At 40.4% G+C, this 27,930-nt stretch overlaps 1 protein-coding gene across 3 annotated transcripts in view; it reads left to right on the top strand.

Annotated features, from left to right (window-relative positions):
• The first annotated feature begins 258 nt into the window (after positions 1 to 258).
• LOC308533494 (tripartite motif-containing protein 55) overlaps positions 259 to 27,930 on the top strand; it is a 35,915-nt gene continuing 8,243 nt past the window's right edge. The window contains exons 1-10 of one of the 3 annotated variants that reach the window (XM_081111534.1): positions 259 to 577; positions 1,087 to 1,259; positions 4,756 to 4,921; positions 7,136 to 7,231; positions 16,306 to 16,539; positions 16,890 to 16,912; positions 17,018 to 17,142; positions 18,364 to 18,635; positions 19,949 to 20,201; positions 21,541 to 21,628. In XM_081111534.1, the coding sequence (XP_080967660.1) occupies positions 410 to 577; positions 1,087 to 1,259; positions 4,756 to 4,921; positions 7,136 to 7,231; positions 16,306 to 16,539; positions 16,890 to 16,912; positions 17,018 to 17,142; positions 18,364 to 18,635; positions 19,949 to 20,201; positions 21,541 to 21,628 (1,598 nt within the window). In that variant the 5' untranslated portion in view covers positions 259 to 409. Of the gene's footprint in view, positions 578 to 1,086; positions 1,260 to 4,755; positions 4,922 to 7,135; positions 7,232 to 16,305; positions 16,540 to 16,889; positions 16,913 to 17,017; positions 17,143 to 18,363; positions 18,636 to 19,948; positions 20,237 to 21,540; positions 21,629 to 27,930 lie in introns of all 3 variants that reach the window. The other 2 variants (XM_081111533.1, XM_081111532.1) reach the window with 2 other exon arrangements.

A 27,930-nucleotide genomic window follows, 5' to 3' on the forward strand; every position in this document is an offset into this window, starting at 1 on the left:
GCAGGGCTCTGTGACTCCTCGGCATACTCATTCGCATTTGTTGTTGACAACTGTCTGCTTCAACCTCCTTCTCCTCACAACTCCGGCTAAATGGAGTGTGTAATCCTCCTTCCCACTCACTCTTTTCACTCCCTGGGGTAGGAATGTTGGCTCCTGTTCTCTGTCACCTGTCAGAATCTGTCCTCCTGTCACTGGCTTATATGGACAAGTCAGCCTTCTGTCACGTGACCCCAGCTGCTAAAAACAGCCCCAGCTCCCACTCCAAACCTGGGCCTGAAACAATGTCCTCCACCAAAAGAAACATGAAGGACACTTGATCACACAATCCTTGGAATTATTTCCAGGAAACCCTTATAGAGACCATTCGGAGCACCCCTTCCCTGGCGGTGCACACGGTGACGGCTAGGAGATGAGCGCATCTTTGAATTATAAGTCTTTTTCCAAAGAGCAGCAGACCATGGACAACTTGGAGAAGCAACTCATCTGTCCCATCTGCTTGGAGATGTTCACGAAGCCTGTGGTCATTCTTCCCTGTCAGCATAACCTGTGTAGGAAATGTGCCAGTGATATCTTCCAGGTAGGTTTGTTTGGAATGTCGGGGTGGATAGATTCCTTGGAATCAAGTGCTTAACTTTGAGGTGAATTCCTTTAGAAAACTTTAAAAGGCTGCATTCATTTTCAAAAAAAATAAATTAATGATTTGCTTTGTGCTTTGCTGTTAGCCTCCTCTTATTTTAATGCTATGAATCAAATTTGTGTGTGTGTGTGTTTTAAATGGAATCTGTTTCAAATTTGTAAATGAATTACTATCCAATACATTAATGTTGGAGTTTCTGGCTAGGAACTTTTGGTTATGAAAACACTGGGTGGAAAATAACCTCACGGTGAAAATGATACATTGCAGTTGACTGTGGATGGGAGCTGGGCCTGTCTTTTAGGCCTACTTGCCGATAAGGCCCTAAGGGATTATCTTATGGCAAGCTTAAAGTAGAAGTTGATGTTTATGGTAACAGAGAATGAAGAGGCGTCTCAGAAAAGCTACCCATTGCATTACTCAATTCCTCTTTTCTTGCTTGGCAAGAACAGGCCTCTAACCCGTACTTGCCCACAAGAGGAGGCACCACGGTGGCATCAGGAGGCCGATTCCGCTGCCCATCTTGTAGGCATGAAGTGGTTTTGGACAGACATGGGATATATGGACTTCAGAGGAACCTGCTGGTAGAAAATATCATTGACATCTACAAGCAGGAGTCCACCAGGTATAGTTCTTCCATGTATCAAACCCATTGGAAGCTTGTTTTTATTTATTTGGTTGGTTGTTTTAGTGAGTCACTACACTGAATGTTTGTTTAGCAATCACAGGCTAATTGCTTCATAGCAAAATGTTTTTCCAAGCCAGTCTTTTCCAGTGGGATTGAGAGTTGCTCATGGGAAGGGAGAAGGGAGATAGTGACCATGCTTTTGTATCAATTTAAGAATGAAGTAATTCAACACCAATCCACTCCAAATGGTGACATTGAAAGAGGCATAATGCTGCTCCACCCAAAGCTTCGTATTACATTCAGTGTGGACATTTCTGTACTTGACAGGATCTTTGTAGCTCTAGATTCAACATAGCCAAAAATTTATAGCATAAAACTTTATAGGAAATGACAGAAATGGCACCTTTCCAATAGTCCATTCCTAGTTCAGACAGTCTCATCTTAAAATTATCTAGATAGTAATAAAAACAAAATTCTCTAACATGTCATGGAATTGACTCTGGAAATTGCAAGGCAAGATAATAGTCCTGGCCTTACACAACTTGTAGAGACATGGGAGAAAAATAAAGATGGAGTTCAGGTTATGTTTTCCTATCTCTAGATTATATTTACTGCATACTATTAACATTTACCTATTGGTTGATTGATATGCAGTATATATATATATATATATATATATATATATATATATATATTCATTTAAAGGGGAGGAGGCTTCTTCATCAAATCACATTGGCTACAGAGTTCTTTTCCTAAAGACAACACTGTGAGAATTCATTCCTAGAAGGCATGGTATGAAGAGCCCTCCTTCAATTGTATGCAGGTCAGGCGGGTCCACAAAGCTTGATAGCAATATTAAGACCATTTAGAAATGACCTCATTGTGATTCTAATTAGAAGGCATGTATTTATGGAACATCTGCATGCTTCTGAGAGCCTTGCACTCTTAGAAGGAAAGCTGCTTTATAAATCTAACATATAATTAGTATAATCACTATAGCTATTAGTTTCTGCTTATGATTCAAAACTAAATTCGATAGCACCAGCATATAGATGGAACTGGGGAAGAAGAATGATTGCTGATGGCATATTGCAGAAATACGTAGTCGACTATTTCCCTTGAGTCAAAAGTCTCTTGAGAAGAAGGAAAGTCCTATTGTTGCTGTTGCTTGGATTTCATTGTATTTCATTAATTTAAAATGCAAATACACACACTGTCTCTTTAAAACAGTTAACCAGCCAATGAGTTATCAACCAGTTATTAAGGAAGTTTATATAATAACTGATTCCATGCCAACTACAGTACCTTCCTACATGTTCTAGTTATTGCAATAATTTTCCATTTTTCTACTTGCCACAACAAGACCTTGAAACATGTGAAATAACAATAGTTGTTATGAAGTCCAGAGAAGAGGAGATGTTAAAACTTGTAGCATTAGTAAAACTACAAGACACATTAGTTAACTATAAAGTCTGTGTGGTACATGTGTCAAAAATAGTGTCCAGGTGAGCAAATTGTATAAAAGCAATGAACCAAATGTCCAGCAATGAAACTCATAGCTGAGTGTACTAAGGGTATTTCTGTGATTATTGAATTCTTTTTATGCTGTTGTTTCTTAAACTTGAGACTTGCCATTGGGACATTTTTACTTGGTAACAAAACCACAGGTTGCACAAAGGGCTCAGACAGATATTTGGGCAGAAACCCAGTTGTTCCCTAGAAGCTGGAAGCCTTATCAGCTCAGAATCCTGAATCTTAGGATATATTAGGTGACTCTGGAATAACCTGGGATGTACAGAATGAGATGAACCCAGCTATTCTGTTTTATTTTAACAATGCTGGTCATAACCCCCTATACTGATATCATGGCCCATCAAAACCTGCAGTTTTTTAAAAGTAGATCTTGATAACAGCTAAAAAATATTCAGTTCCAAATCTGACATGCTTCTAAATAACCATATGTTCGGCAAGGTTGTGGGTTTGTATTTAAATTTTTTTAAAAAAATATATTTTATTGATTTTTTTACAGAGAGGAAGGGAGAGAGATAGAGAGTTAGAAACATCGATGAGAGAGAAACATTGATCAGCTGCCTCCTGCACATCTCCTACTGGGGATGTGCCCGCAACCCAGGTACATGCCCTTGACCGGAATCGAACCTGGGACCCTTCAGTCCGCAGGCTGACGCTCTATCCACTGAGCCAAACCGGTTTCGGCTAAATTTTTCAAATACCCATCAACAGGCTTAGTCTTTAGATAAGATATATAAAAATTCTAGATTTTTGTGTGAGTTGGCTACATCCACACCTCCCACCATACTCACCAGAGGGAGCCTAAAGCACTACAACTTGTTGTAATTTTTTAAAAAATATGTTTTTAATGATTTTAGAGAGAAAGTAAAAGGGAGAGAGAGAGAGAGAAACATCAATAATGACAGAGACTCATTGACGGGCTGCCTCTTGCACACATACCCAAGTTGCTAGGGCAACTTGGTGCAATTTTTATCTTGATCATAACATCTAAGCCATGCTGACGGTTAGGGGAATATAGAGGGTGCTATCATGCGCTGTGAATTTGGGACACTACAGGTGATTCCACAGCTAACAGGTTACCCATAAGTAGCAATGACTTGTCACCCCTCCCTCATGGTTTCTTTATTGCTTGTTCATCTCTCTAGCATTTACAAATCCGATTCTCCATTATTACCTGCTGTGGCTCGAAAAGTTTCAGCAGGTGCTGACCTGTTGGGAAAACTGGAACTTGGGGATTACCTGTGAGATTTGTACTTCCAATGCTCACCATGTCCCAGAACAGCATTTTGCATTTTTCTTATTGCCTATTCGGTATAATTGCTCACATTCCCTGAGCACACACTGCCCACTCCTAACCACTGCCAAGTCTTCAGGAAGTTATTTACATTTAACTTTCTGGGTTAATGGCAGGAGTTCTCTTGAAAATAGTGGGCAGTGGAGACAGTGCTGGAGCATGTTCTTAATGCATGAGCCGAGTGTTAACTTTCAGGAATTGCACTAGTTTTGTTGTTGTTTTAATTCTTTATTGTTTAAAGTATTACATATAGTATTACATATGTCTCCTTTTCCCCTGCCATTGACCTCTCCCCATCACCCCCACTCCAGCACATGCCCTCACCCGCTCCTGTCTGTGTTCATTGGTATGGTTATATGCATGCATACAAGTCCGTTGGTTGATCTCTTACACACACACACACACACACACACACACACACACACCCTATAACTTGAAAATTTGCCATGCTGGGAATACTCAACACCACGGAAGTTGGCAATGCTACAGATCAGAGTCTCCACCTCCCCAGGCACATCACTGTAAGGAAACTGAATTTGGAGGGCTCTGGGAGCCCTCTGGAATGGGTTGCTGTTGAGTGCAGGGGCTAGCTGGGATTTGCGATGCTGATCACCCATCTCGGCTCTGCCCCATTGGGAGCTGACACATTTATCTGCTACCTCCTCCCAGACCAGAAAAGAAGTCCGACCAGCCCAGGTGCGAGGAGCATGAAGAAGAGCGCATCAACATCTACTGTCTAAACTGCGAGGTGCCCACCTGCTCTCTGTGCAAGATCTTTGGGGCACACAAGGACTGCCAGGTGGCTCCCCTCACTCATGTGTTCCAGAGGCAGAAGGTAATGGACTCTCCACTGCCCCTCCTCTGCAGCCCCTTGAGACAGGAAGGATGGAGGATCCAGTGGGAAGGGATGCTGCATGCACATGACCTCATGTTTGAGTCTCTGGAGGTGGTGGGGAAGGCCAGAGAGGGAAGGGATGTGGGAGTCGGGTGGACGGGGGAGGGAGGCAGTCAAGAAGGGGATTGGAGGGGGAAGGGTTGCTGTTTTTTGCGCCCTTTAGAGGTTTCTGAAGATGAACAGTGCTACGGGAATCTGAGCTCCAGCTGCTCAAACATTATTTGAAGTTCAGACTATAGAAAAGAAAAAGATACCTTTTTACTCCAGTCACAGAATGTTTTTCTTCATTTACCAACAAAAGATTCCCCCCCCCCACCCCGCCCCGCCTTCACCCTGCCCCCAATTTCCTCCACTCTTAGTACAGGAGAGATACAATGAATGGCGATTCTTTAAGAACAATTTAAAACATTGCTGGACCCTAGCTGGTTTGATTCAGTGGATAGAGCGTGGGCCTGCAGGATGAAAGGTCCTGGGTTCGATTTCAGTCCAGGGCACATGCCTGGGTTGTGGGCTTGATCCCCGGTGTGGGGTATGCAGGAGGCGGCCAATCAATGATTCTCTCTCATCACTGATGTTTCTCTCTCTCTCTCTCTTTCTCTCTCTCTCTCTCCTCTCTCTCTCTCTCTCTCTCTCTCTCTCTCTCTCTCTCTCTCTCTCTCCCTTCCTCTCTGAAATCAATAAAAACATATTTAAAAAATAAATAAAACATTGCTGGGCTGGCCCTCAATACTAGGTGAAACCCACCTTCTAGCCTTTTGCCCTAGGCCAGTTGATGAAAGGCCTCCTCTGAGTGTCCCCACCCCAGGGCCTCAGGCTCAGTCCTTTCATTCTGATCAAATGCAGCATCTCCCCCAGTTTACCACTAACCTGCCAATATGGTCTCACCCATGGACAAGTAGGAACTTATCCATTTGATCCAAATAAATGTGGAGTCACGTGCTCAAATAGGTGTAGCCACTCTAGACACCTAGAATCTGAGCAGCTCCACACCTTGATTTTTTTTTTCTGTTAGAATCATAGATTCCACATTTGCTCAGTGTTTTACTGAGGATCAAATTTGGAAGCCAAACTTTTAAACACCACCAGTTCCCACCAGTGAGTACTAACTGCTAAAAAAGCAGTATTTCATAAGATGTCTGTAACATCTACTTGTGATTTATTCCTCCTTCCTTCCACCCCTAGTCTTAGTGTACTAGAACTGACTAGTACCAGTTTCACGCTGCTTCCCTCAGTGCCCTGGAGACTCAGGTGGGATGAACAGAAGGATAGATGGCAGGACTTTCACCCCACTCCTGTTTGGCCAAAATAGCTTCACTCTCATCCATTTCTTCCATTTGAAGAAAGCATTCTGCAGCTTTAAATTGTTTTTATAACCACTGTTATTGCCACTTAAAATGTGAGAAAATTATATTACACATTTTGCCCAACATCATAGAGAAGTTAAAGGCAGAGTTGGACCAAGCAGGTAGATCTCCTACTTCCCCATTCTGTGTTCCTTCGTGCTCCTTAGCCAACTTTGGGAAGGGAGTTAAGTACAAACAATGGAATCTCTTCTTGTCAGGAGTCTGAGAGGAATTTCCCCTAGAACCAGTTGAACGTTAGTAGTTTCAAGTTACATTGTAGTGACTTAGTCTAGTACATGAGTATGTGTACACCTAGCACATAGAAGGTGCATGATAAGTATATGTTGAATAAGTATAAGTGAATAGATGAATGAGTAGTCACTATATATTTTTCCCTAGTAAAACTAATCCTCAGCTGCACTTGGCAAATCATTTATTTTCTGTTTCTGATGTCACATATTGGACTCCATTCAATTTATAAACAATACTTAGAATTCTTTAGCTTGAATATGCTATTCTCTACCTATGGTCTATAATTAGCATTCTTAATGTTTTTAACAGGGTGACAGTCTGGTAAGAATTTGATGAAAAATATGAAGCCTCTTCCCACACAAATGTATTTCTAGCCTCATCCATACAGAATTTACTTACAAGATTAGGAGGTTCACAGAACTCCTGAGACTCTCTGGTCCTCCTTTGGGTTTTATAGATCCTAGGTTAAGAACCCATGAGGACAACACTATGATTAATTCAAAATCAGTGCTGACTAGAAAACCCCTAAGATCTTGCACCCCTCTTTTCTCTTCATTAGTCTGAGCTCAGTGATGGCATTGCTGTCCTTGTGGGAAGCAATGATCGAGTCCAGGGAGTGATCAGCCAGTTGGAGGACACCTGTAAAACTATTGAGGTAAGTAAGACTCCACAGAAGTGTAAACCAAAACTGAACTCCTAGGGATGTGGCTTCCTTAACACCACACTAGAAAACCATTTCAACATTTCAATCTCATCTTATAGAAGGACCTCCTTCCTGATATGTCTCTAAAATATTCACTTCCTGTGATTTTACCACATTTACTAGGGTTTTGTTATATGCATTGGTCTTCTTGGTCAACCCATTTTGAAAGATTAGCTACAGGGAAAGTAATTCCCCATAATGAAAATGAGTGTTGTCAGCCTTTATAACACAATTTCTTTGCGGAAATCTAAATCTAATTAAGAAATGCTAGTAAGAAATTCTTATTCTAGTTTGAGCTGCATATCTGTGCTCTGACAGTGGGACTGCAAAAGGCCAGCAGGAAGAGAGATCTGCCTGATTGTGCTTAGGGAATGGCTCATTTACTGGGAGCTCATGGAGGCCTGAGTTCTGGTTTGTTCAACTCTGTTTGCCCTCTGCCTGGCCCAGTACCTGGTACGTAATAAACACTTAATGAAAACTTGATGAACAAATGGATGAATGGCTGGCTATTTAGTTCAGAATTAGGTTTGGCATGTTAAAAACATAGGAAATCCACTTTTTCCCCAAGGTCAATGATAAACAGTGTAATTGCTGAAGGCAAAATGCTGGAACCTAAAACGGTTTAGCTCTGTAGCAGATATCTTGTCAAGACTTGAAGATTCACAGACTAGTTGAGCCTTGCTGCAGAGAGAGGGGTAAGACATCTAGGTCTCTGGCCCTGTACCCTGGAGCCATTTATTCCTCCCTCCCTGCTCAAAGTTTTAGGGTAATTTGTTTTTTAGTTGGACTTCAGGTGCAGAGTGTTGAGGCATTGCACTGCTCAGTTCATGGCTAATTGTCTTCATATTTGTGGGCAAGGCCCCTCTTGTTATCTATTTATTTCCTTTTATCCCTATTTTGCACTCCTGTTCTCTTCTCCGTAAATAACCACTCTAACGTGCTTGATGTTCCATTTACCTGTATCCTTATAAAATATGTATTGTTTTATATGCATGTCTTTTAATTTTATAAATGGCACTGTATTGTATTTCTCATTCTGCTTCTTACTTTTAAAAAACTAAGCACATGTACATTCAGTCATTCAGTTTTCTCCTCTGTAAAATTGGAGTAATCATAGTACCTACTTCATAGTTACTGTGAGAAATTAAAGGAATATAAGCAAAATGCTTAGCATGGTGCCTGGCATATGGTGAGTGCCCAGCAAATGCCATAGTCTTATTATTTTATCATTAGAAAGGCACATTCTATCAAAAGCCAAAGGCCAGTTCTTAGGTGATGACTTCAAGATATTGGCCATAATCATCTCATTTTAGATTCACAAATCATGAAAGTCAAACTTCTCTCTTCTCCACACTCATATTCCTATGAGAACCCATAAATCTGGGATCCATTCATAGAAGAAAATTTTCTCTTGGTGAAAAGCCCAAAAGATTCTGAAATGGACAATATTAACTTTTTTCTTTTTACTTATTTACAGTAAAGGTCAAATACAGCTCAACCAATAAGCCATGAATCAGCACTCCAGTGTAGTACCACATTGAGTCTTGAGTATATAAATAGGAGTGTGTTGCTTGTGGGCCAGTGAGATAATCTCTATACTTGTCTCTGCTTGGCCTTCATCAGAGATACCTCTATCATGGGAGGGTATTCTGTGAGGGACATTCGGTTGGGGACACATACAGGAGAAAAGTCCTGTGAGTCCCAGTTGGCCTTGAGCAAAGCTGGTGTCAGAGGACACTGAGAGGGCGTGGAGAGATTAGACAACAGTTTTGTTCCTGGGAGCTCAGGTGCAATAGGAAGCAGCTGTTTTTATTTCCACTGAGAACAAGGCTAGAAGGAACAGGTGTGCAGTTATGTTAGCAGAACGGATTTAGTGCAGATGTCAGGAAGAACTTCCTGGAAGTGACAGTCAGACTTATTATCTTTATAATTACTGATAAAAGCATTCCTCGAACATAGTACTTTTATAAGTACTTTCACAGGTTACTAGAGGAGGGTGTGTAATTGTCTCCTGGAAGGCTTCAAGATGAGACTGCAAATTGGCAGGAGTCTTTGTTGTTGTTAATCCTCACCTGAGGATATTTTCCCATTGATGTTTTAAAAAATATTTTTAGAGAGAGTGGAAGAGAGAGAGAGAGAGAGAGAGAGAGAGAGAGAGAGAGAGAGAGAGAGATGTGAGAGAGACACATCAATTGGCTGCCTCCCACCTGAGCCCGGGATCCAGTCTGCAACTGAGGAACATGCACTTGACTGGAATCAAGCCTGGGGCCCTTCAGTCCACAGGCAGACTATCTACTGAGCCAAAATGGCTAGGGGGGCAGGAGTCTTAAAAGTGCCCATCTCTTTTACCTGTTTATTTCAACTCGGGCGTTTTATCTTAAGAAAATTCAATGAAAAAGTGGTATATAAAACAGTATGGAATGTATACATTAAAAAATAACTCCACATCCATAGGGGGAAAAACTCCAGGTTAAGAGCAGTGAATAATGGGACCATAGACGATTTTCAATGCCTTCCTTATATATTCCTGCATTCCACATTTTTCTAAAGCAAGCCTGACATTTTTTTTTTTTAAACGTTCCCAGTGTACTTACAGACCCGGGCTGCTTCTTTTTTTTTTAAAATATATTTTATTGATTTTTTACAGAGAGGAAGGGAGAGAGATAGTCAGAAACATCGATGAGAGAGAAACATCGATCAGCTGCCTTCTGCACATCTCCTACTGGAGATGTGCCCGCAACCCAGGTACATGCCCTTGACCTGAATACAAGCTGGGACCCTTCAGTCCGCAAGCCGACGCTCTATCCACTGAGCCAAACCGGTTTCGGCAAGCCTGACATTTTAATACCTAATAAAATAAGAGTGAGTGAGTGAATGAATGAGTGAATATGGCTCAGATAAGCACAGTTCCTTCAGATCAGTTTAGGTGGCTTATCAGGAAATGCAGGGATTGGCTCAGAGCCCCATGGAAATATCTGATTTTAGGATTCCCACTTGATGCCAAAATCCCCCTGTGAAGGGGCCTGAGGACAGAGATGCTGCCACAAAATGGCCACATTGTGTACGCCTGTAATCACTAAGGTGCTCTCCTGTACAGGTAGGACCTTATCAGTGGGCAAAGCACCAGCGGCTCACTTCCTGCTGGCCCAGAAGCCAGCTAGTGAAGCACACTGGGTCCTTGGCTCAGAGTGAAATTGTCCTACCTTGCCAAGCAGGTGAATTCTGTACCCAGGTCAGGGTCCCAGAGCTCCTGTGTCCCTGGTTCTGCCTGGGGTTGTTGTTTCCCTTTCAGGCTGTGCTCACCACCTGCTGGAAAGCCTTTGGTGGCTGTGGACCAGGGGGTGGGGAGCTGTTGTTAAAGAATTCTCCTTTCTGATTGGTGAGGAACCCCTGAGGGACAGGAAATGGAGCAGCCCCTGGAGTGGGCTCTGTCCTTCCTAATTACTTGCCTCTCCCCACGAGGAGCCTGACATCAGCCCTTTGGTCAAGTGTCCATTCCCTTTACATGTCTAATTCTGTCCCTAATCATGCAGTGTCTTGCAGAGCTGGCCTGGCCAGGCACCTGGCCCTGGACTGGTCCTGGCGAGCTGCTGAGCTTAGGAGAAATCACATTGTGGACCCCTTGTTGCCCTTTAAAAGTAATGTGTTCAGTTGAGGTGAGTTCCCATTGATGATGAGAGTGGCATAGTCACAGAAGGGCAGTCTGAGCTGTGTGAGGGGAGTGGCATTTTCCCTGTTGCTGTGTTCTGATGACAGATGAAAGAGCCTTCTGTCCTTCTAGCCATCCTGGCTGATGTGGCTCAGGCTGGGGCATTCCCAGGGCTCTGGTTTGCAAGGGCAAGGTCTGGGGCTACCTTCCCTCACCTTACCAGGCCCTGAAATGTCGTGGGACTCAGCTGGGACTGAGGAGGGGGGCTGCTAGTGGGAGTGGAGAAGTGTACTTCAGGAGCTCTCTGCTTCCAGAAAAATGTGCTTGACTTTCATTCTTCATTTCTAGAAAATGAAAGCCCCCCACATAGTCTTTGTAAATGGCACTTATCCTATATCACTGGACCCCAAGAGAGCAGACAATTAATATTGGCCTTCCTGAGGATAGTGGGCAGGCAGGCTAGAAATAATCCTGTTTTCCTGGATGCCTGTCTAGGGGAAACAGCTACAAATTGAAAAATAAATACTTGATTTTGAGCATTTGCAATATCTGAAAAATGTCAACTTTAATAAAATTCTCTAATAATTTTGCAGTGAGAAAAAATCCACTGTATTTCCAAAATAGTGATTTTACCCAAACAGCTTTGAAGCATTGTCCATGACTATAATAAGAATCATTTTAATAAGCATGCTCTAATTTTTAAGGCAGTATTCAAACAGCAATATAACATGTGCTTAAGAGAACATATTTCAGAGTTTGATTTTTATTGTATTTTTTTGGGGGGAGGGTGATACTGGTTAACAAAATTATACAGTTTTCAGATGCACAATTCTACAACATATCATCTTACACTGTATTGTGTGTTCACCACCTCAATTCATCCATCACCATTTATCCCTCGTGACACTCTTCTACACCTCCCCACATCCCAACTTCACCTCAGCAATCACCACACATCGGTGTCCCCGAGTTTTTTCTTTTTTGTTTAATCTCTCTACTCCCCCAGCCCCTACCCCCCAATCCCGTACAGCTGTCAGCCTGCTCTCTATCTATGAGTCCTATTATGATAGGAGGGTGAAGCAACTCCCTGCAGAGGGAATATTTGAGAATGAATGAAAGTTCTATCTTTATCTAGGAAGCTTTATGGTAACTTGAAATATTGGTAAGCAAGGGAGACTGAACCTCTTCCGGGAAACATACTGACTACCCAGAGCACATGGGACTGAATTGAAATCTGCTCAGCTTGCCTTGGTCTCATGGTTTTTACTGAACCATGGGGCTTGAGTCAGGATGGGCTCACCTGGCCCTCAGCCTTCAGGGAGTTTACTCAAGGAGCTTTTAAATGATCAGAACTAATCCACAAAACCCCGAATGCCAAGAACTCCAGGAGGAAGCATTAGAATTTTCATAAATTATAACATTATTTTTCTAACATGAAGTGGGGGTGATACAATATGGTAGAAAAAAAGCATGAGTTTAGGAGTCTTGAGGCCCAAGGCCATTGAATAGAGTTCTTCCCTGAACACAGCACAGAGGCCAGATGGCTGGAGAGGGGGTGAACTCCAGCCCATGTGCCTGGAGAGACAGTGTCTTTCTACTGTGTTGGTCTCTTTTCTAGTGCAGCCTAGCAGAGACCTGGGCTCTCATCCTGGTCTGCACTCTTGGGACTTCTTCCAAGTTCTTGTAATGGGCCTTTATAAGTGAGGAGTTGGGTTTGATTTCCTTGAGAGAATCTTCCTACCTTACTAGAGTTCTTTCTCTAGTATTATTAATCTACTGTCTACTTTTTACACTTTAATTTTGCTTATTGAAGGGAATTTTGAAGTTCTGTATTTCAAGTGAAGCTGAGTGGGCACTTACAGACCCAGAGCTGCAGCTCCAAACAGTGTATCTCGAATGGAGGAACGTGGTAGACATACGAATACTGGGAGGCTTGGCAGAGCCAGTTGCTCAATGACAAGTGGTGGGGCTAAAAGCTTATCTTCAGCTCTATTTTGGTCACAAAGCCACGCTCCTCACATGGTAAGAGCAGTGGTCACAACTGTCTCAGGTTTTTTCCTATCGCAACCATGGCACATTGCCAAGCTGACATTGCAGGGCTAGAGCATGCAATTTATATCTCAGTGCTGTAAATGACCACTTTGAAACTTGCCAGGAATCAAAAGAGGCATTTTAGATATAAAGAGGCATTTCATAAACTGTAAAACATTGGAACTGTAGAGAAAGAAGGGATCTGAGCAACTATTTAATCCCATCCTTTAATGTACAGATTAAGAAAAAAAATTATCCTGAGGTAAAATGGTTTCCTTGAGGTTGCATAGCTATTTCTGGCTTTTTTCTTTTGAGCATTTAATTAAGAAGAGGCTTGGGATATCCAGTTAAATTCCTATTTCTTTGCGACAGAACAAAATAGAAACTTTTGAATGAGGATTGACCATTCCTAGATTTCATTCATTCATTCAATCATTCACACCATATTTCTCATGTGGGCATTGTCTGCACAGGTAATGCTGGGAAAATATTGGTGAACTAAATGGAAGAGACACCTGCTTTTCAGGAAGATGTTATTCTAGTAGAAGAGATAGATAATAAACACATGAATAACAAGATCATTTAGACAGCAATAAGAGCCTAGGGAAAAAGTGAGCTGGTGAAAGTCTAGCCATGCGGTAGCATTTCCTAAACTGTAAAGTATAAGCAAATGTAGTTGCTATTAAAATGATAGCAATTTTATAAAAAATCAATGAAGTGAAAATCATTAAAAACAAGAATAGAAATAAAATAACACATGGCATTCTACTTAAGCCACTAAGTAAAAATTATATGGGCCAACTAAGTGATCTAATCTTTGACCTGAGCAAATACACTAGCCATGACACATGACTTCATTAGCCTCACTGAAAAGAATTCGGCTTTCACAAATTTCTCACACATATTAAATCATATAGGAGAAAACTTTTATGAAACAAATACATTCTGCTACTATCACATACTAATATAATACTCATTATTCTGAATGTTTTAAGTGCACAATTCACTTTAGAAAAATAAGCTAGAAACCATCATATAGTCACAGTAAGCAGTACAGCATCTGAACATCAAAGGTGTACTTCAGGAATGCTGTGGGCACATAGTTGCTTGTAAGCTTAAAACAGGAGGTAAGACAGAGAAAGAAAGTTTGATTGGGAAGCTACTAACAGGCTTCAGTTCCTAGGCTGCATAATAGTTTAAATCTTAAGCTAAAGGGTTGGACATGGATGGGAATTTGGTAAGTCCAGCAATTTACATGCCTGGACATGCTGTGTTGGCCCCTGTACTATTACTTTGACAGCTACCAAGACTCTACACATTTTCATCCCCTCCTGTACTCCTGTTCATCATTTATGTCCAAATTTGGACATCACTTCCTGGGCATCACCACCCTCGTCGTGTTCCCCTCAGATATCCCCCACCCACACAAAGGGTTGATTAAGGCCCCACCTCTATGCTTCTATGAAGCCTGATATAAATCCTTAATATATTTCAATTATTCAGCCTACTAGGTTATATTATATTATCGGTCCTTAGTCTTTCTCATTCAGTGAACTGAGAGCTCCTTGACACCAGGAATTATGTTTAATTCATTGTTAGGTCCCCAGAGCTTTGCACAGTGGTTGGCACAAATGACATACTTAAGAATCATTTGTTAAATGAATGAATAGATGGGTGGATGACAGCAATACTATTATGAGAACTAACTATATTATCCAACGGAGGCAGTGGAGTGCAGGATGTATTGCTTGCACATTTGTGGAGCATCTTCATAATTAACCGTTTGCATTAAGTCATTCCTTTTCCCCTCTTAGTCTGAGAATAGTAGAGAAATTGGGGGAAAATGAAACGTGATTTTAAAAAATCTATTCAGCAGATATTTATTGAACATCTGTCCAAGTTAGTATGTGTCCTAGGAAGACCCGATTCTATTCCCAAGGAGATTATCATTTAGATTTTTAAGAAACTCATGTAAAGAAAGAAATACGTGATACCAAAGAGAATAATGGTTACTAAAATAAAAGAACAGGTAATAAGGATCGTACAAAGGTCGGATATGTCAGAGAAAACTGACTGGGTCTAGGAAGCACCCACTAGGCAGGAGAGCTAGGTTGGATCATCATGGCTCAAAACCTGCTCTCAGCCATAAAGGTCCTGGACCCAGATGGTCAGGTCCAAGGTGACAGGTACACACACACACACACACACACACACACACACATCAAGCTTACTGGAGTTTGAAACAACAAAAGGCCTAATTGGATTTAAACATGGACTCAGAGTATAAAGGGAGCTGGTTGGTACTGTAGATGCTTTAGTCACACAGTGCAAATGGACAAGGCTGACTTCCCATACAGCCTTTCCCTACAGGAATTCAAGACTAGATTCAATATTTCACTCTCTTATGACAGTATTAGATAAATAGAGCACCTGAATGCAAGTGTATGCCACAAATGATAAGTATTATGGAATTTCAGAAGATTAAAAAATGACATTCAACCATAGAGATCAAGGAAAGCTTCAAGGAAGAAGTGGTATTTCAACAAGTCTTTAGGATAGTTTAGCGTTTGCAACTGTGAATTGGGGCAGAACATTCTAAACAGAGGGAGAATATGAGAAAAGAAAGCGAGTGATTCATTTTTGCTGGACACAGACATGGTATGTGATGGAGAAGAGTAATATATGGTGAAGGAAAGCTGGAATCAGGTAATAAAAAGATTTGAAAGCCATTTGTAAAGTTAAAGTGTTATTCTTTGGGCAATGGGGAGTGTTAACAGAGAAAAAGCACTATATCCTAGGAAAATGAATTTGACAGCAGCATGTTTGTTGGCTTGAAGAGGAAATCCCAGATGCTGAGGCCATTGGAAGCTTCAGAATCTACATGGGATGACTGAACTACAACAGCAGCAGTATAGACAGGACAGAGAAAGACTGAGGGTACAAACCAGGAAGTACCATAGTTTTTTCCTTACACACACACACACACACACACACACACACACACACACACAAACTCCAAAGCAAAATATAAACCTATAAGCTATATAATCAATATATAATTTAAAATAAAACCTGTCTTAATTTCTATAAAATTATCCATTTATAAAGAACAGAATATGGAAAGATAATTGATCCATTTAGCAAATTTGATTACTTTTGGATTGGCCACATAATTGGATAAAAGTGGGATTTTCAAAGTATCAACACAGTAGCTATCTGTAAGTGATAGCTTAAGGGAAAAGTATCCTACATAAATAAAGTTTCTTATCTCCCAAAATGTCCAGGTGCTTTTTCCAAATAGACATTCTTTCAAACACTTTCTAACATTAGCTAACCCAACTAATAGGAATGCTGCAAAAAACAGAAACAGGAACTTTGTGAGAAGTTTGATTACCTGTATGGCATCCTGGAGGAGAGGAAGAATGAGATGACCCAAGTCATTACCCGAACTCAAGGGGAAAAACTGGAACATGTCCGTGCTCTGATCAAAAAGTATTCTGATCATTTGGAGAATGTATCAAAGTTGGTCGAGTCAGGAATCCAGTTCATGGATGAGCCAGAAATGGCAGTGTTTCTGCAGGTAAGTCTCCTTTTGGCATCAGAGGAAACTAACCAAGCAGATGGGTGTTAGAGAAGTGGTTGGCATCACGTTTTTGCTATGTACATCTCATTCTGATCTATTTTACCAACTAAAATATAAGTTCATCGTGTGCTTATTCTCCATCTGCTGAAACAATTTCATGAGCATATATTTAAGGGACCATGACACTGCTTAAATATAAGATGGTTCTGGTATAAAGGAGCAGTTATTTATGGCATTTAAAATTTAAACTATGAGATTTTCAGAGTCAGCAAAGGAAAGAATTAAGTCTCAACATCATGTTTGATGAAAAGAATTTAAGTAGGCTTGTCTTTTGTTTGCTTTCACAGAATGCCAAAACCCTGTTACAAAAGTAAGTAATTTTCATTTTAAGGAAAAATGCAATACTCTTCATTTTTATCCAAGGCTATCAAAACTGTAAACAGTGACACAAAGTAGCAACTTGTCTTTGTTGCAGAATTTCTGAAGCATCGAAGGCATTTCAGATGGAGAAAATAGAGCATGGTTATGAGAACATGAACCACTTCACAGTCAACCTCAATAGAGAAGAGAAAATAATACGCGAAATTGATTTTTACAGAGGTTTGCTATTCTTGTGACCATTTGGCCTGAATTGCAAGTGTGTGAAAGCTGCAGAGAGTTCAGTGGGAGAGAAGGTGGATTCAGAGTCACTTTCAGAATGGATGGTGACAATTTTACAAGGATTATAATCTAATGTGAAGCTCTACTTCATTACAAAATCATATAGTTTGTTGACAGTGTTAATTTAGCTTTGCTTTGCATATCACAGTACCCATTATAATGCCATTATTGGGCATTTGACTCTGGGTAGTCAAACACTTAATAGTTGTTGGTGATGATGAAATTTCAATTTCAACCCTCCACAAGGTGTTAGCCACAATGATGTAAAGTTAGAGATGAGATAAAGATAAAACGTAGAAGACATATGGATAGATAGTGTAGTTCATCCACTTAATCAAACTTTCAAGGGCAAGAATAGTAGCAAGTCAAGAATAAGTCACAACCTGGTAATACTTGGACCATGTGACCAGATGTACTCCATGAGTTATAAATGCATCCCTACCATTTGGCCCAGAAATCCCACTCCTGAAATTTATCCTAATGAAATCACTGAAAAGAGCAAAATAACCTTGGAGCTGATCAAGTCTTTGATGGTCTTCATCCATCCTAGCCCATCTAGGTGAGGAGGCACCTCAGCTAGACTACTGTTAATGCCAGGAAGCTGTATTAGTGTTCATAGATATAACTTTAGAAGCAAATTTTCCGGATGGATCTTTTGAAAAATTAATATCGTCTCTCCTTATTGTCTGAGGGAATATTAAGAGTAACAGGTTAGGAAAAGATGACATTAATTGTGGCAAAAGTCAGCATTCACTGAACAAAGGAAGTAAGCAATTAAAATAAAACTAGATAAAGAAGAGAGTTGCATTTTCATTTGGCTTGATGGAGATAAATAAGTGACAATCCTAACCTTTCAGGAGCTTGTAGATGTGACAGTGTGTGGTAACAATGTGAACAGGCTCTGGGGGTCAGGGGAATGGTGCATGGTGGTGGTGAGGATTAGACACCATACTGAGGAGGGGAGAAAGGAGGATGGTGATGGTTTGGCCCTCTTCACATGTGTCCTGTCCACATTTAACTAGAAGCAAAAAACTCCAGCATGATGGCACACTTGGGCGATAGTCAAGTTCTGCTAGAGACGATTTCCCTAGCCCTGGCCATTAATTGTTTTCATGGCTGTAGTGGTCCTTGTAATGATTTAAAAATACATTACCTTACCAGAAGATGAAGAGGAAGAAGAAGAAGGAGAAGGAGAGGGAGAAGAGGAAGGAGGAGGAGACAGAGAGGAAGAAGTACAAGAAGAAGAAGAAGTAAAAATCGAAGAGGTAGAACAGGTTGGAACAGAGCCATCAGAAGAAGATGAAAGTCTGGAGAAAGCCTTGGAGCTCTCTCAGCTGGCCTCAGAGGTCCAGGCTGCCCCAGCAACACTTCCTGTTTCCTCTCCAGAGCCACCTCCAGCCCTGCCACCTGCTGCAGATGCCCCAGTGACACAGGTAACCGTTCATGAGTTCTTTCCTACAGGACATGCCTGTGTGCTTCCTTGACCAACAGCCTAAATAATTCATTCTGCATTGAGGAAAAGATAATTTTATGCCAGACATTTGTATGTGGAAGACAAAAGATTTCAGGACAGTCACAATGTCTGGGAGAAAAGCCCCTGTAGACTATTCAACAGATCAGTTGTTATAACTGGCTTGACATGGTTTTCCATTAATAACACCCTCAAATTTGAGGCAATCTTTGTCTGGAAAAAGTGTGTATGTTACATATTTATAGAGAGCCAATTTCATGAATATTAGGTCTGCTCTGAATATAGATATAAGGTATAGGGTGAAAATATGTAATTTAGGGTGAAAAATAACAATGATGGTACTTTTGAAACTCTGCATTTTTTTATGGATAATATAGAAAGTGAATAGAGAAGCTATGGTAGTTTATGTCCCTCTTCCTTACCCTGAAATACAACTTTTGTTCAATATGCAAATGAAGCCTCGTTTTCTTGTATGTCATTTAATAAGATTATGTGTTGACAGAACTATTTAAAAATGTTCTAAGCCAATTAGCTCATCCCAAATGTTGTACCTGATTGGCTGACCTTAAATTTCTAAGATGTCACTGGCCAGTTTTCAAGCCTTTATGCTGACTGCATGACACCTTCAGCACACAGGTCCCAACCTGCTGAGTTTGTGGACAATGCAGACTCATCACAAATGAGCCCTGTTTTTGCACCTGCTTTCACAGTGGATTGAAATTACCTATATAAACAAAACCTTAGAGCGAGAACTGGGGGGTGGAAGTATATCATCTATGCTCTGCCTCCACAGACAACCAGGCTAAAATACTGTTATTTATAGTTCCTAAAATCTTGAAAATCTGAGTATACCAATTGCACTGAAACTGAAAGAGGGGTGATAACTAAATGGGAATAAGCTCAATGGCTGGTTTTAGAAAAGAGGTTTCGGGGGGCCACATATATTAAAAATTAACTTGGTCAATAGTTTGACCTGTCTCCCATATCAAATGTTTTGTAAGTAACCTTCATTTTAGGGTTCCTGGTCAGGCTACTATCTTGTGAAAGACAAGCCCAGAAAAGAAGAGGGGAACTGCAGAGGCTATGCAGAGGGTACTGTTGGCATTTCTGCCCTTAGCGCTTGCCAAGGGTGGGGTGAACTAAAGCATGCACTGAAGCAGGCACTGCACACAGAGCTCACAATTGTCAAACCTGAAGGGAACTAAAATCGATTGCCTTTTTTCCCCTCTTCTTCTTTTTCTTGTTTTACTTCTGAATGTATCTGTCCTGATTAAGGGGGAGGTTGTATCCACTGGCTCTCTGCAGGCCACAGAGTCTGAAACTCCAGTCCCTACAGCAACGGACACCGTGGATCCCTTGCTTTACCCTAGTTGGTATAAAGGCCAAACCCGGAAAGCTACCACCAACCCACCTTCCACCCCAGTGAGCGAAGGTCTGGGGCACATAGGGCCTCCTGGTTCTGAGGATTCGAGTGTGCAGAAGGCAGAAGTGGCAGAAGCCGCAGCCAGTGAGAGAGCAGCAGTGAGTGGTAAGGAAACTAGTTCACCTGCAGCTACTTCTCAGGTTAGTGTTGATGCTCTTGTGTCTGAATGCTCCCCTGTGCCACCCAGGTTCCTGCTAGTAACCAGGGTTTCCAAAGGGGCAGACAGAAACCATGGCCTTGGGAAAGTCTCAGGAACAGCTCAGCCCCAACCCTGGCGTATTGTTTAAGCCTCATGTTGACCTGTTTTTTAAACCTTACACAAAACAAAAAATAAAAATCAATTTGACCTCACTCTGTGCATGAGTGGTGACCTCACACCTGGCTTCCCAGGGGAGGGTGTCCAGAGAGCCTGGCCCTTAGGCATGCAGTTGAAAGCTGCTTTCCTGCAGTGACTGGCTGGTGTCCCTGTTCCCGTTGCAAGGCCACTTGCCCTTGCTCAGCTTACTCTATGTCCTCCTTGGGCTTCCAAAGACTAATGACCTGCTTTTGTGCCCTTCCCAGCAACCCTCACAGAGTATGTTTGAATTGAGTTCTAAGTCTGCTCTGGAAAATAACCCGTGATTCATGGATTCTGGGAGTGTGCTGGCTACAGCTAGACAAAGATAGTCTTGGCTTGATTAAACTAGTGCTTTCCCTAAGCATGTGCTCCTGGGAGCAGAAAAGCACAGGTTTTCTTCCACTGAATTTTATAAAAAGGGACACTTACTTATTTTTTTCCTTTTTCTTATAATGAAAGATTGACATCAGTGTCTTCTTCCTAACACTGGTTAGATGTGTGCATGGCTCAAAGACTCCCCAGAAGAAATCTACAATTTCTTCGTGAGGAAGAATGTTCATGGTTACTCAATACTCTTGGGCATTCTTAAATGCTGTGTGGATGGGAGTGTCACCCAGACAAGGGGGCTGTCAAACAAATACTCTCTCGTTCCATGCTCCTGGGTCATCAGGTGATTACCAACAACAGACAACATTTTTTCAAAAATTAGAAAATTAGCTACTATCTTGACTGTATCTGCTCAAGTGAACCTTCATTTCATGAGATAAAAAACCAAATGAGTTTGGAAAATTAAAAGTAACAAACAGGCTTTTGTGCCATATATTTATTTTCACAGATGAAAATGACAAAAATAAATGTTTGGTTTGAGGAAAACTTTTGAAGTGGATTTCAGGTTTAAAAAATGGAGTGGACTTTGATTATTCTTAGAAAGTTTCTGGGAATTCTTACATCTTTAGTGGAAGTTGAGTGAGGAGGAGCTGTTTTCTGAACAGACCCTGTGAGGAGCACAAAATAGGGCTCTGAACCAAAATGAAAAGTCCTTCTGAATGATGTTGGGAAAACTATTTGTGATAATATCAGTGAAGTTTTCTTCTTGTTTCCTCACAGGAGTTAGCAATCTGCCTAGCACTTTTGGCTTTTCTTATACTTCACTACATCTGGAGTCAGATTCAGTGCTTGATTTTTACTTTAATGGGTAGGAAACATTTTCTTTTCCCTTGACTAACATCTCATGTAGTTTCTTTTATCATGTTTCTCTTCTGAAGGCCCAGAGATGAATTTCTCCCCACCTTGAGGCTCAGCCACCTAAAAAGATCCAAGTTCCTAAACAATACTGTGGCATGGAGCTCCCACAGTGCAATCACCCCATGGCAGCTTCCTGAGGAGAATTGCTCCGTTATCTAATCCTGCATGGAGGGAATCCTGATTCAGAAGTGACTCCATGGGCAATTATTCAGTAATCCAGTAACAATGGGCCTTCCAAATGGCCATTAATGGGGGGAACAGTTTCAAAAGGCATCCATGATGCTGTGGGAATTTCCATAGATTAAGTAGCAGCATTTTATCTGCTTACACCAGAGGGGCCCAGGAGGTGGCCGGATGACTCCTGTTGGGGATACATAGGCAATTCGTGGTCTAGTGGGCAGTTGGACTAGGTGATTTCCCAGTTGTCTTTGAACCCTCAGACTCTACAGTCTGTCCTGGGAGAGGGGAGCCCTAAGATAAAGGTTCCCTGGGTACAGCAATGTCAGGGGGATTGCAGCCAGGAGAGATCTGAATGAGTGAAGAATCAGAGATCAATGTTCACATACCAGCCATAAAGAATTAGAACCAGAGAAAAGTCATAAAGCCAACAAACAGCAGGTTATTTTTAAGACACCTCTCTCATAGTCAATCCTTTTCTTGATTACTGTTGGGAGGTTTGCTCAGGGACTGACATCTTACTCCTTTAATAATCCTTTGAATGTTACCAGTTTAATTAATTATATTTAAAGATTCAAACCCCATGAACTTTTAGTAAATGACCCTGCTGGACCTGAGACCCAGCTCCCTGTGCCTATAGCTCAGAAGCAATTCAGGGTGACTGTGCTGAAAGGCCTCAGCTATTTCTGGCTCATTGACTTTTCACAGGGTTGACATCGACTCTTCTGGAAGCTCCTATCATACAGTTCCTTTTTGCCTCATTAGCTGTCTTCTCAGCAAAGGCAGTGGGATCTTTGTGGATTCCTGTCATGTCTTTAACTGTGTGTGAGTGGGACCTGTCCCCACTGGTTAATAGTTAGCCAGAAACCTGTGCCCCTATAGTCTGCTCAGGTGTTTACCTCCTCCTGCTGTCATTGTTTATGTGGAAGAGTAGTGGGAGGACATATTGGCCATGGACTCAGTGTGGCAAAAGGGGAGAGAGAAAACTCCATGCGTTACTGGAATAATCTAATGTGGATCTGAATAATTGTCTGAAGAGTCTAGCTTACATTCTGAGAAGTCAGGTTTTGGGCTTGGTTGCCATACATCCTTGTAATACTTCTCTGAGTCTGCAGGGGGAGAGTCATGCTTCTTGTCTGCCATCCACTGAGCCCATGTCATGTACACTGACATTCATGTGCCTGTTTGGTGGGATGAGGGTGAGGCAAGTGGGGACGAGGGGAGGTAGGGTGAATTGACATTCAGTTTTGTAAAGAACTGTGCTTGTGTAGTTCTTGGTGTTTGAGAAAGGGCCTGTCACATAGAGAAGAAAATCTGTTTATGATGGAGTCCACTCTGATCCATGAAAAAAGATATGAACAGATCGATAGAGACCTCACCAAAGTATCAGACTCCTGTCCTCTGAACTTTTTGCAGGCCTGATACACCTTCATCACCTCACCAAATTAGTATTTGTCCAATGCAACGTTAGCTTGTTGGAATTTCATACTTCATCATTAGTCTTCCCCTGAACAGTTACAGTGTGATATAAAGTTCTCCTTGATTCACTGGTCCCATGTCAGGGAATGAGGTTGCCTCAGAAACTCAGAAGCATGTCAGCTCACTTGCTCATCTGTAAACTCACTTCAGACCTCAACAGCCAGACTGCAAAGCTTTTAAGACCAGTGTTCTATTACCAGGTGCTTTCCTCATGGCCATTCACCTGCCTTTACTTTTGCTGCCTGAGATTTCATGCAATCTCTACTTTATCATGTACCTTCTCTCTTCACCTAATCACATAGGCAGATTGTGTGTTAGAAGCTGGTCATGGCAAGAACTAGAAATCAATTCCCTCCACCAGTGGGGAATGGGGACTTTGCTTTTTGATAGATCAGAAGAGCATTGTTGCCTTCCCATTCTCATTCTCAAAGAAAAAATAATTTCTCAACTAGGTTTGCATTCAGCCCTATATCAAGTTAGATCTCATAGAAGACATCCTTCTGCAGGATTCACTTTGAAACTGTTCACTCCCCATTCCTCCCAGAAAATCTTGTGAAGGAGGTCACAGGTCGAACTATGCAAAGCCTCTTACATGAACTGGTCTTTAGCTACAAAATTGCCCTCTAAGTCCCACCATTCTGGGCCATGACTGCTATATACTCAGTCAATGCAAAGAATTTGGTGGAAATGATATTTGACCTATGTCATGTGTTAATTTTAAATTTTACTTTGAAAAAAATTACACCAGGGCCTAGTTAACCTCAGAACACACGACAATAATATGGTGGGGAAGACTTTTTGATACCGGTTGGCTTCTCTTGGAAAGCAGTCTCTATGAGCCTCACTTCCTGGGGATGCCTGGTTCAATTTGCTTCCATCTGCTGCCCTTCCTCTTCCTACACTACTTACATGAAAATTACACCTGGGTGTTAACACAGGGACTGCCTCCACTCCCATCCCACCCCCATGGACAATAGGGTATTTTATGGGAATGTCAGTGGCAATTAGATTTTTTCAGAAGTGGGAACAGTAATGTTTCTGTTCCCCTTTCTTCACAGGGAGGTTTAGTGGCCTTGGGTGGAAGAATTTGTCCAAACCATTTAATAGGATCTGTTTAGGGAGCAGGAATTTCCAAATAAATGTCTCCTTATTTGGTAGATTTACTTTGCAGCTGCTCTGGCTGATACTTGAGCTTGACCATGGCAGCTGCCTCAAGGTCAGAAGACCACCCCATCTCACCCTCTACACACACACACACACACACACACACACACACACACTCACACTCACACTCTACAAACAGCTAATTTGGAAATAGGGACTTTGACATTAAAACTTCTGCCTCTGTAAAGAACCACAGCTCATATATTTTACCAGAGCATGAATTTGTAGTCATACAAGACCCCAAAAACTTAATAGCTATTTGTTGTTTTGAAGAATAGAATATCCACTTGTTACATTCCATTCTTCGAGTCTGAAAATAGAAAAATAAGTTGGTCAGACATTCTGCTAAGGTATGAGGCACTGAAAAGATCAATGAAATTAGGAGAAAGAGTTTAGGTCCCACACTTTCTGCTTCTACACCTGATTCTGGGGGTATTTCTTTGAAGCTCAGTTTGCTCACCAGGAAAATAAAGTAACTATCAATAAGAAAATTCATCTATTTACACAATGTTAGTACAAAAATTTTAATAAATTATTTCAGGATGTTTTTATTGGGAGTATTCTGGACTTAGGACTGATACAAATCACTCTGAGTGACAATAACAACAAAAGATTCTCACTAAAATTGATAGCCCATTGCATTTTCTAAAATATATTTCTTGTTTTGAAGCTCTTATATAAATCCTCATTTCCCAAACTATTTTCCCAACATCCATTTAACAGAATGCTTACACAGCTCTTACTCCCCCTTTAGATGCCATAAACTCCATAAAAGCCCGTGAGGACTCAACTCTGCAGTCCACCAAAAGACATTTTTAGAACCCATTGCCCAGTAGAGCAAAGACAGACTGTACACATTAGAGGCAGTCACAAAATATTAGGAGAATCAATAGATGAAAGATATGATATTTTAAAATGTACCTATTTTATTTGAAGAACTTTTTACAAATACGTAGCATTATATAGCCACTACCACAATTAAGATATAGTATATTTCTGTTATTCCAAAGAGTTCCCTCATGTGTCTTTGCAGTTAGTCAACTCTCTGTATCCCAGCTGACTTTTTGCTTGTCATTATAGTTTTGCCAATTCTAGAGAGTTATATAAATGAAAAGATGCATTCTGTAGACTTCTGTGACTAGCGTCTTTCACTTAAAATAATGCTTTTGAGATTTCTCCATTTGTTGCATGTATCATCAGAAGCTCATTTCTTTTTATCATGAGCAATATTCTATCAAATGGATATACCACAATTTATTTATTCATCACTTGATGGATGATTGTTGTGTTGTTAGCAGTTTTTGCTATTTATAGGTAAGGCTTCTATGAACATTCACTTCTATGAATATAAGTCTGTGTGAATGTGTCTTTCAGTAAATACCTTGGAATGGAATTTCTGGATTATGTGGTAAATTCATGGTTAACTTCATCAGAAACGGTCAAACTTTTCCATACTGGCTATTCAATTTTGTGTTTCTCCCAGCAATGTAAGAGAGTTCTAGTTACTCCACATCCTAGACAGAACTTGGTATTGTGCTAATCTTTTACATTTTTGCCATTCTAATGGATCTGTATGGTATCTTCTTGTAGTTTTAATTTGCATTTTCCAGATGACTAAAGATGTTTAGCATCTTTTCATATGCTTCTAAGTCATTTTTAAATTTACTTTAATGAACTATCTGTTCCCATATTTTGTTGACTTTTTTATTCAGTGTTTGCCATCTTGGAGAATTGTAAAACCATTTATGTATTTTGGATAAAACTCTCTTTCAAAAATGTTCTGCAAATATTTTTTCCCAGTCTATGGCTTGCCTTTTAATTTTCTTAATAATGTATTGTGAAGATCAAACACTTTTAGTTTTAATGAAGTCCAATTTATCATTTTTCTCCTTTTGATTCGTGCATTTTGTATTTTATTTAAGAAATCTTGGCTTACCTCAAATCAAAAGATTTTCTCCTATGTTTTCTTCTAGAATTTCTTATAGTTTTAGCTCTTAAATTAGATCTAAGATCATTTTAAGTTAATTTTCACATGTGTGGAGTAAGAATAAAGGTTTTCAGTTTTTCTGTGTTTGTTTGTTTTCCATATAGATATTCATTAGTTTCAGCACTATTTGTTAAAAAGACTATCGTTTCCTCACTTAATGACTGTAGAAATTTAAATGACCACATATGTATGGATCTACTTCTTGACTCTCTATTTTGTACCATTGACCTGTATGCTTGTCCATCTACCAGTATCACACTGTTGTGATTAGTATAACTTTATAGAAGTCTCCAGAACAGGTAATGTAAGTCCTCCACTTGATTGGTTTTATTTGGCTTTTTTTCCTTCTATTTTTGGTATATTTCCTACTGCATTCATTCTTGCTCTTTATAATTTTTATTCTTATGCTCACTTTGAACTTTATTTATCTTTTCTCATTCTAGTTCCTTAGGGTTAAAGCTTGGATTATTGATTTTAAATATCTTTTTTTTTCTAATAAAACCACATAATGCTATAACTTTTCCTCTAATCACAGCTTAGATCATCCCACAAGATTTAATATGTTTTATTTTTATTTAATTCAAAATATTTTCTAATTTACCTTCTGCTTTCTTCTTTGACCCCTGTGTTATTTAGATGAATAATATTTAATTTCTAGATATTGGGTGATTTTTTAGACATATTTCTGTTTAATTTCTGTTTTGATTCTGTTGTGAAGAAAGAGTATTCTTTATATGATTCCAATCTTTTTAAATGTATTAAGATTTGTTCTATGGCCCAAAATATGATCTAACTTAGTGATGTTCCATGTGCAATTGAAAACACTGTATTTTCTGTTGTTGTTGGGTGGTGTGTTCTACAAATATCAATTAGGTCAGTTGATTTGTAGTGTTGTTCAAGTGAATTATAACCTTACCGATTTCCATTTAATTTGTTTTATCAATTGCTGAGAGAGGAATTTTGAGATATCTGACTATAATTGTGGATTTATCCACTTATCTTCTACGTTCCATCAATTTTGAAACTCTGTTTAGGTGCATTCACATTTAGCATTGCTATATTGTTATATTTTCTTAAAGAATTAATCCCTAGGTAAATGTTAAAAAAAAAAGATAACTTCTTTTCTACCTTTCCTCTTTTTCTGTCTGCCTACCTGAATGGCTATAAAGAGGGGAATTCATTCACATATACTATCTTTTAAGGCAGCTTAGAAAAGACAGGGGGCAGGTGGAATGGAACTTGGAGGAGGAAGGTGCTGACAATCCTTAAGGCATTCCAAATGGTTGGCCATGGCGAAGCCCTCATGGCCTAAATCTCACAAGTCTGTCTCCCCTTCCCCCTCCAGCCATGCACAAAGTCAAATATAGCAAAGGCTGGAATGGCTGAGGTTCCTGATGATTTAAGTGACTAGGGTGAAATTTACAATCTGGTGATCAGTTGTCACT

This window comes from Myotis nattereri, assembly GCF_964212035.1.
Source record: "Myotis nattereri genome assembly, chromosome: 17".
Lineage (NCBI taxonomy): Eukaryota > Metazoa > Chordata > Mammalia > Chiroptera > Vespertilionidae > Myotis > Myotis nattereri.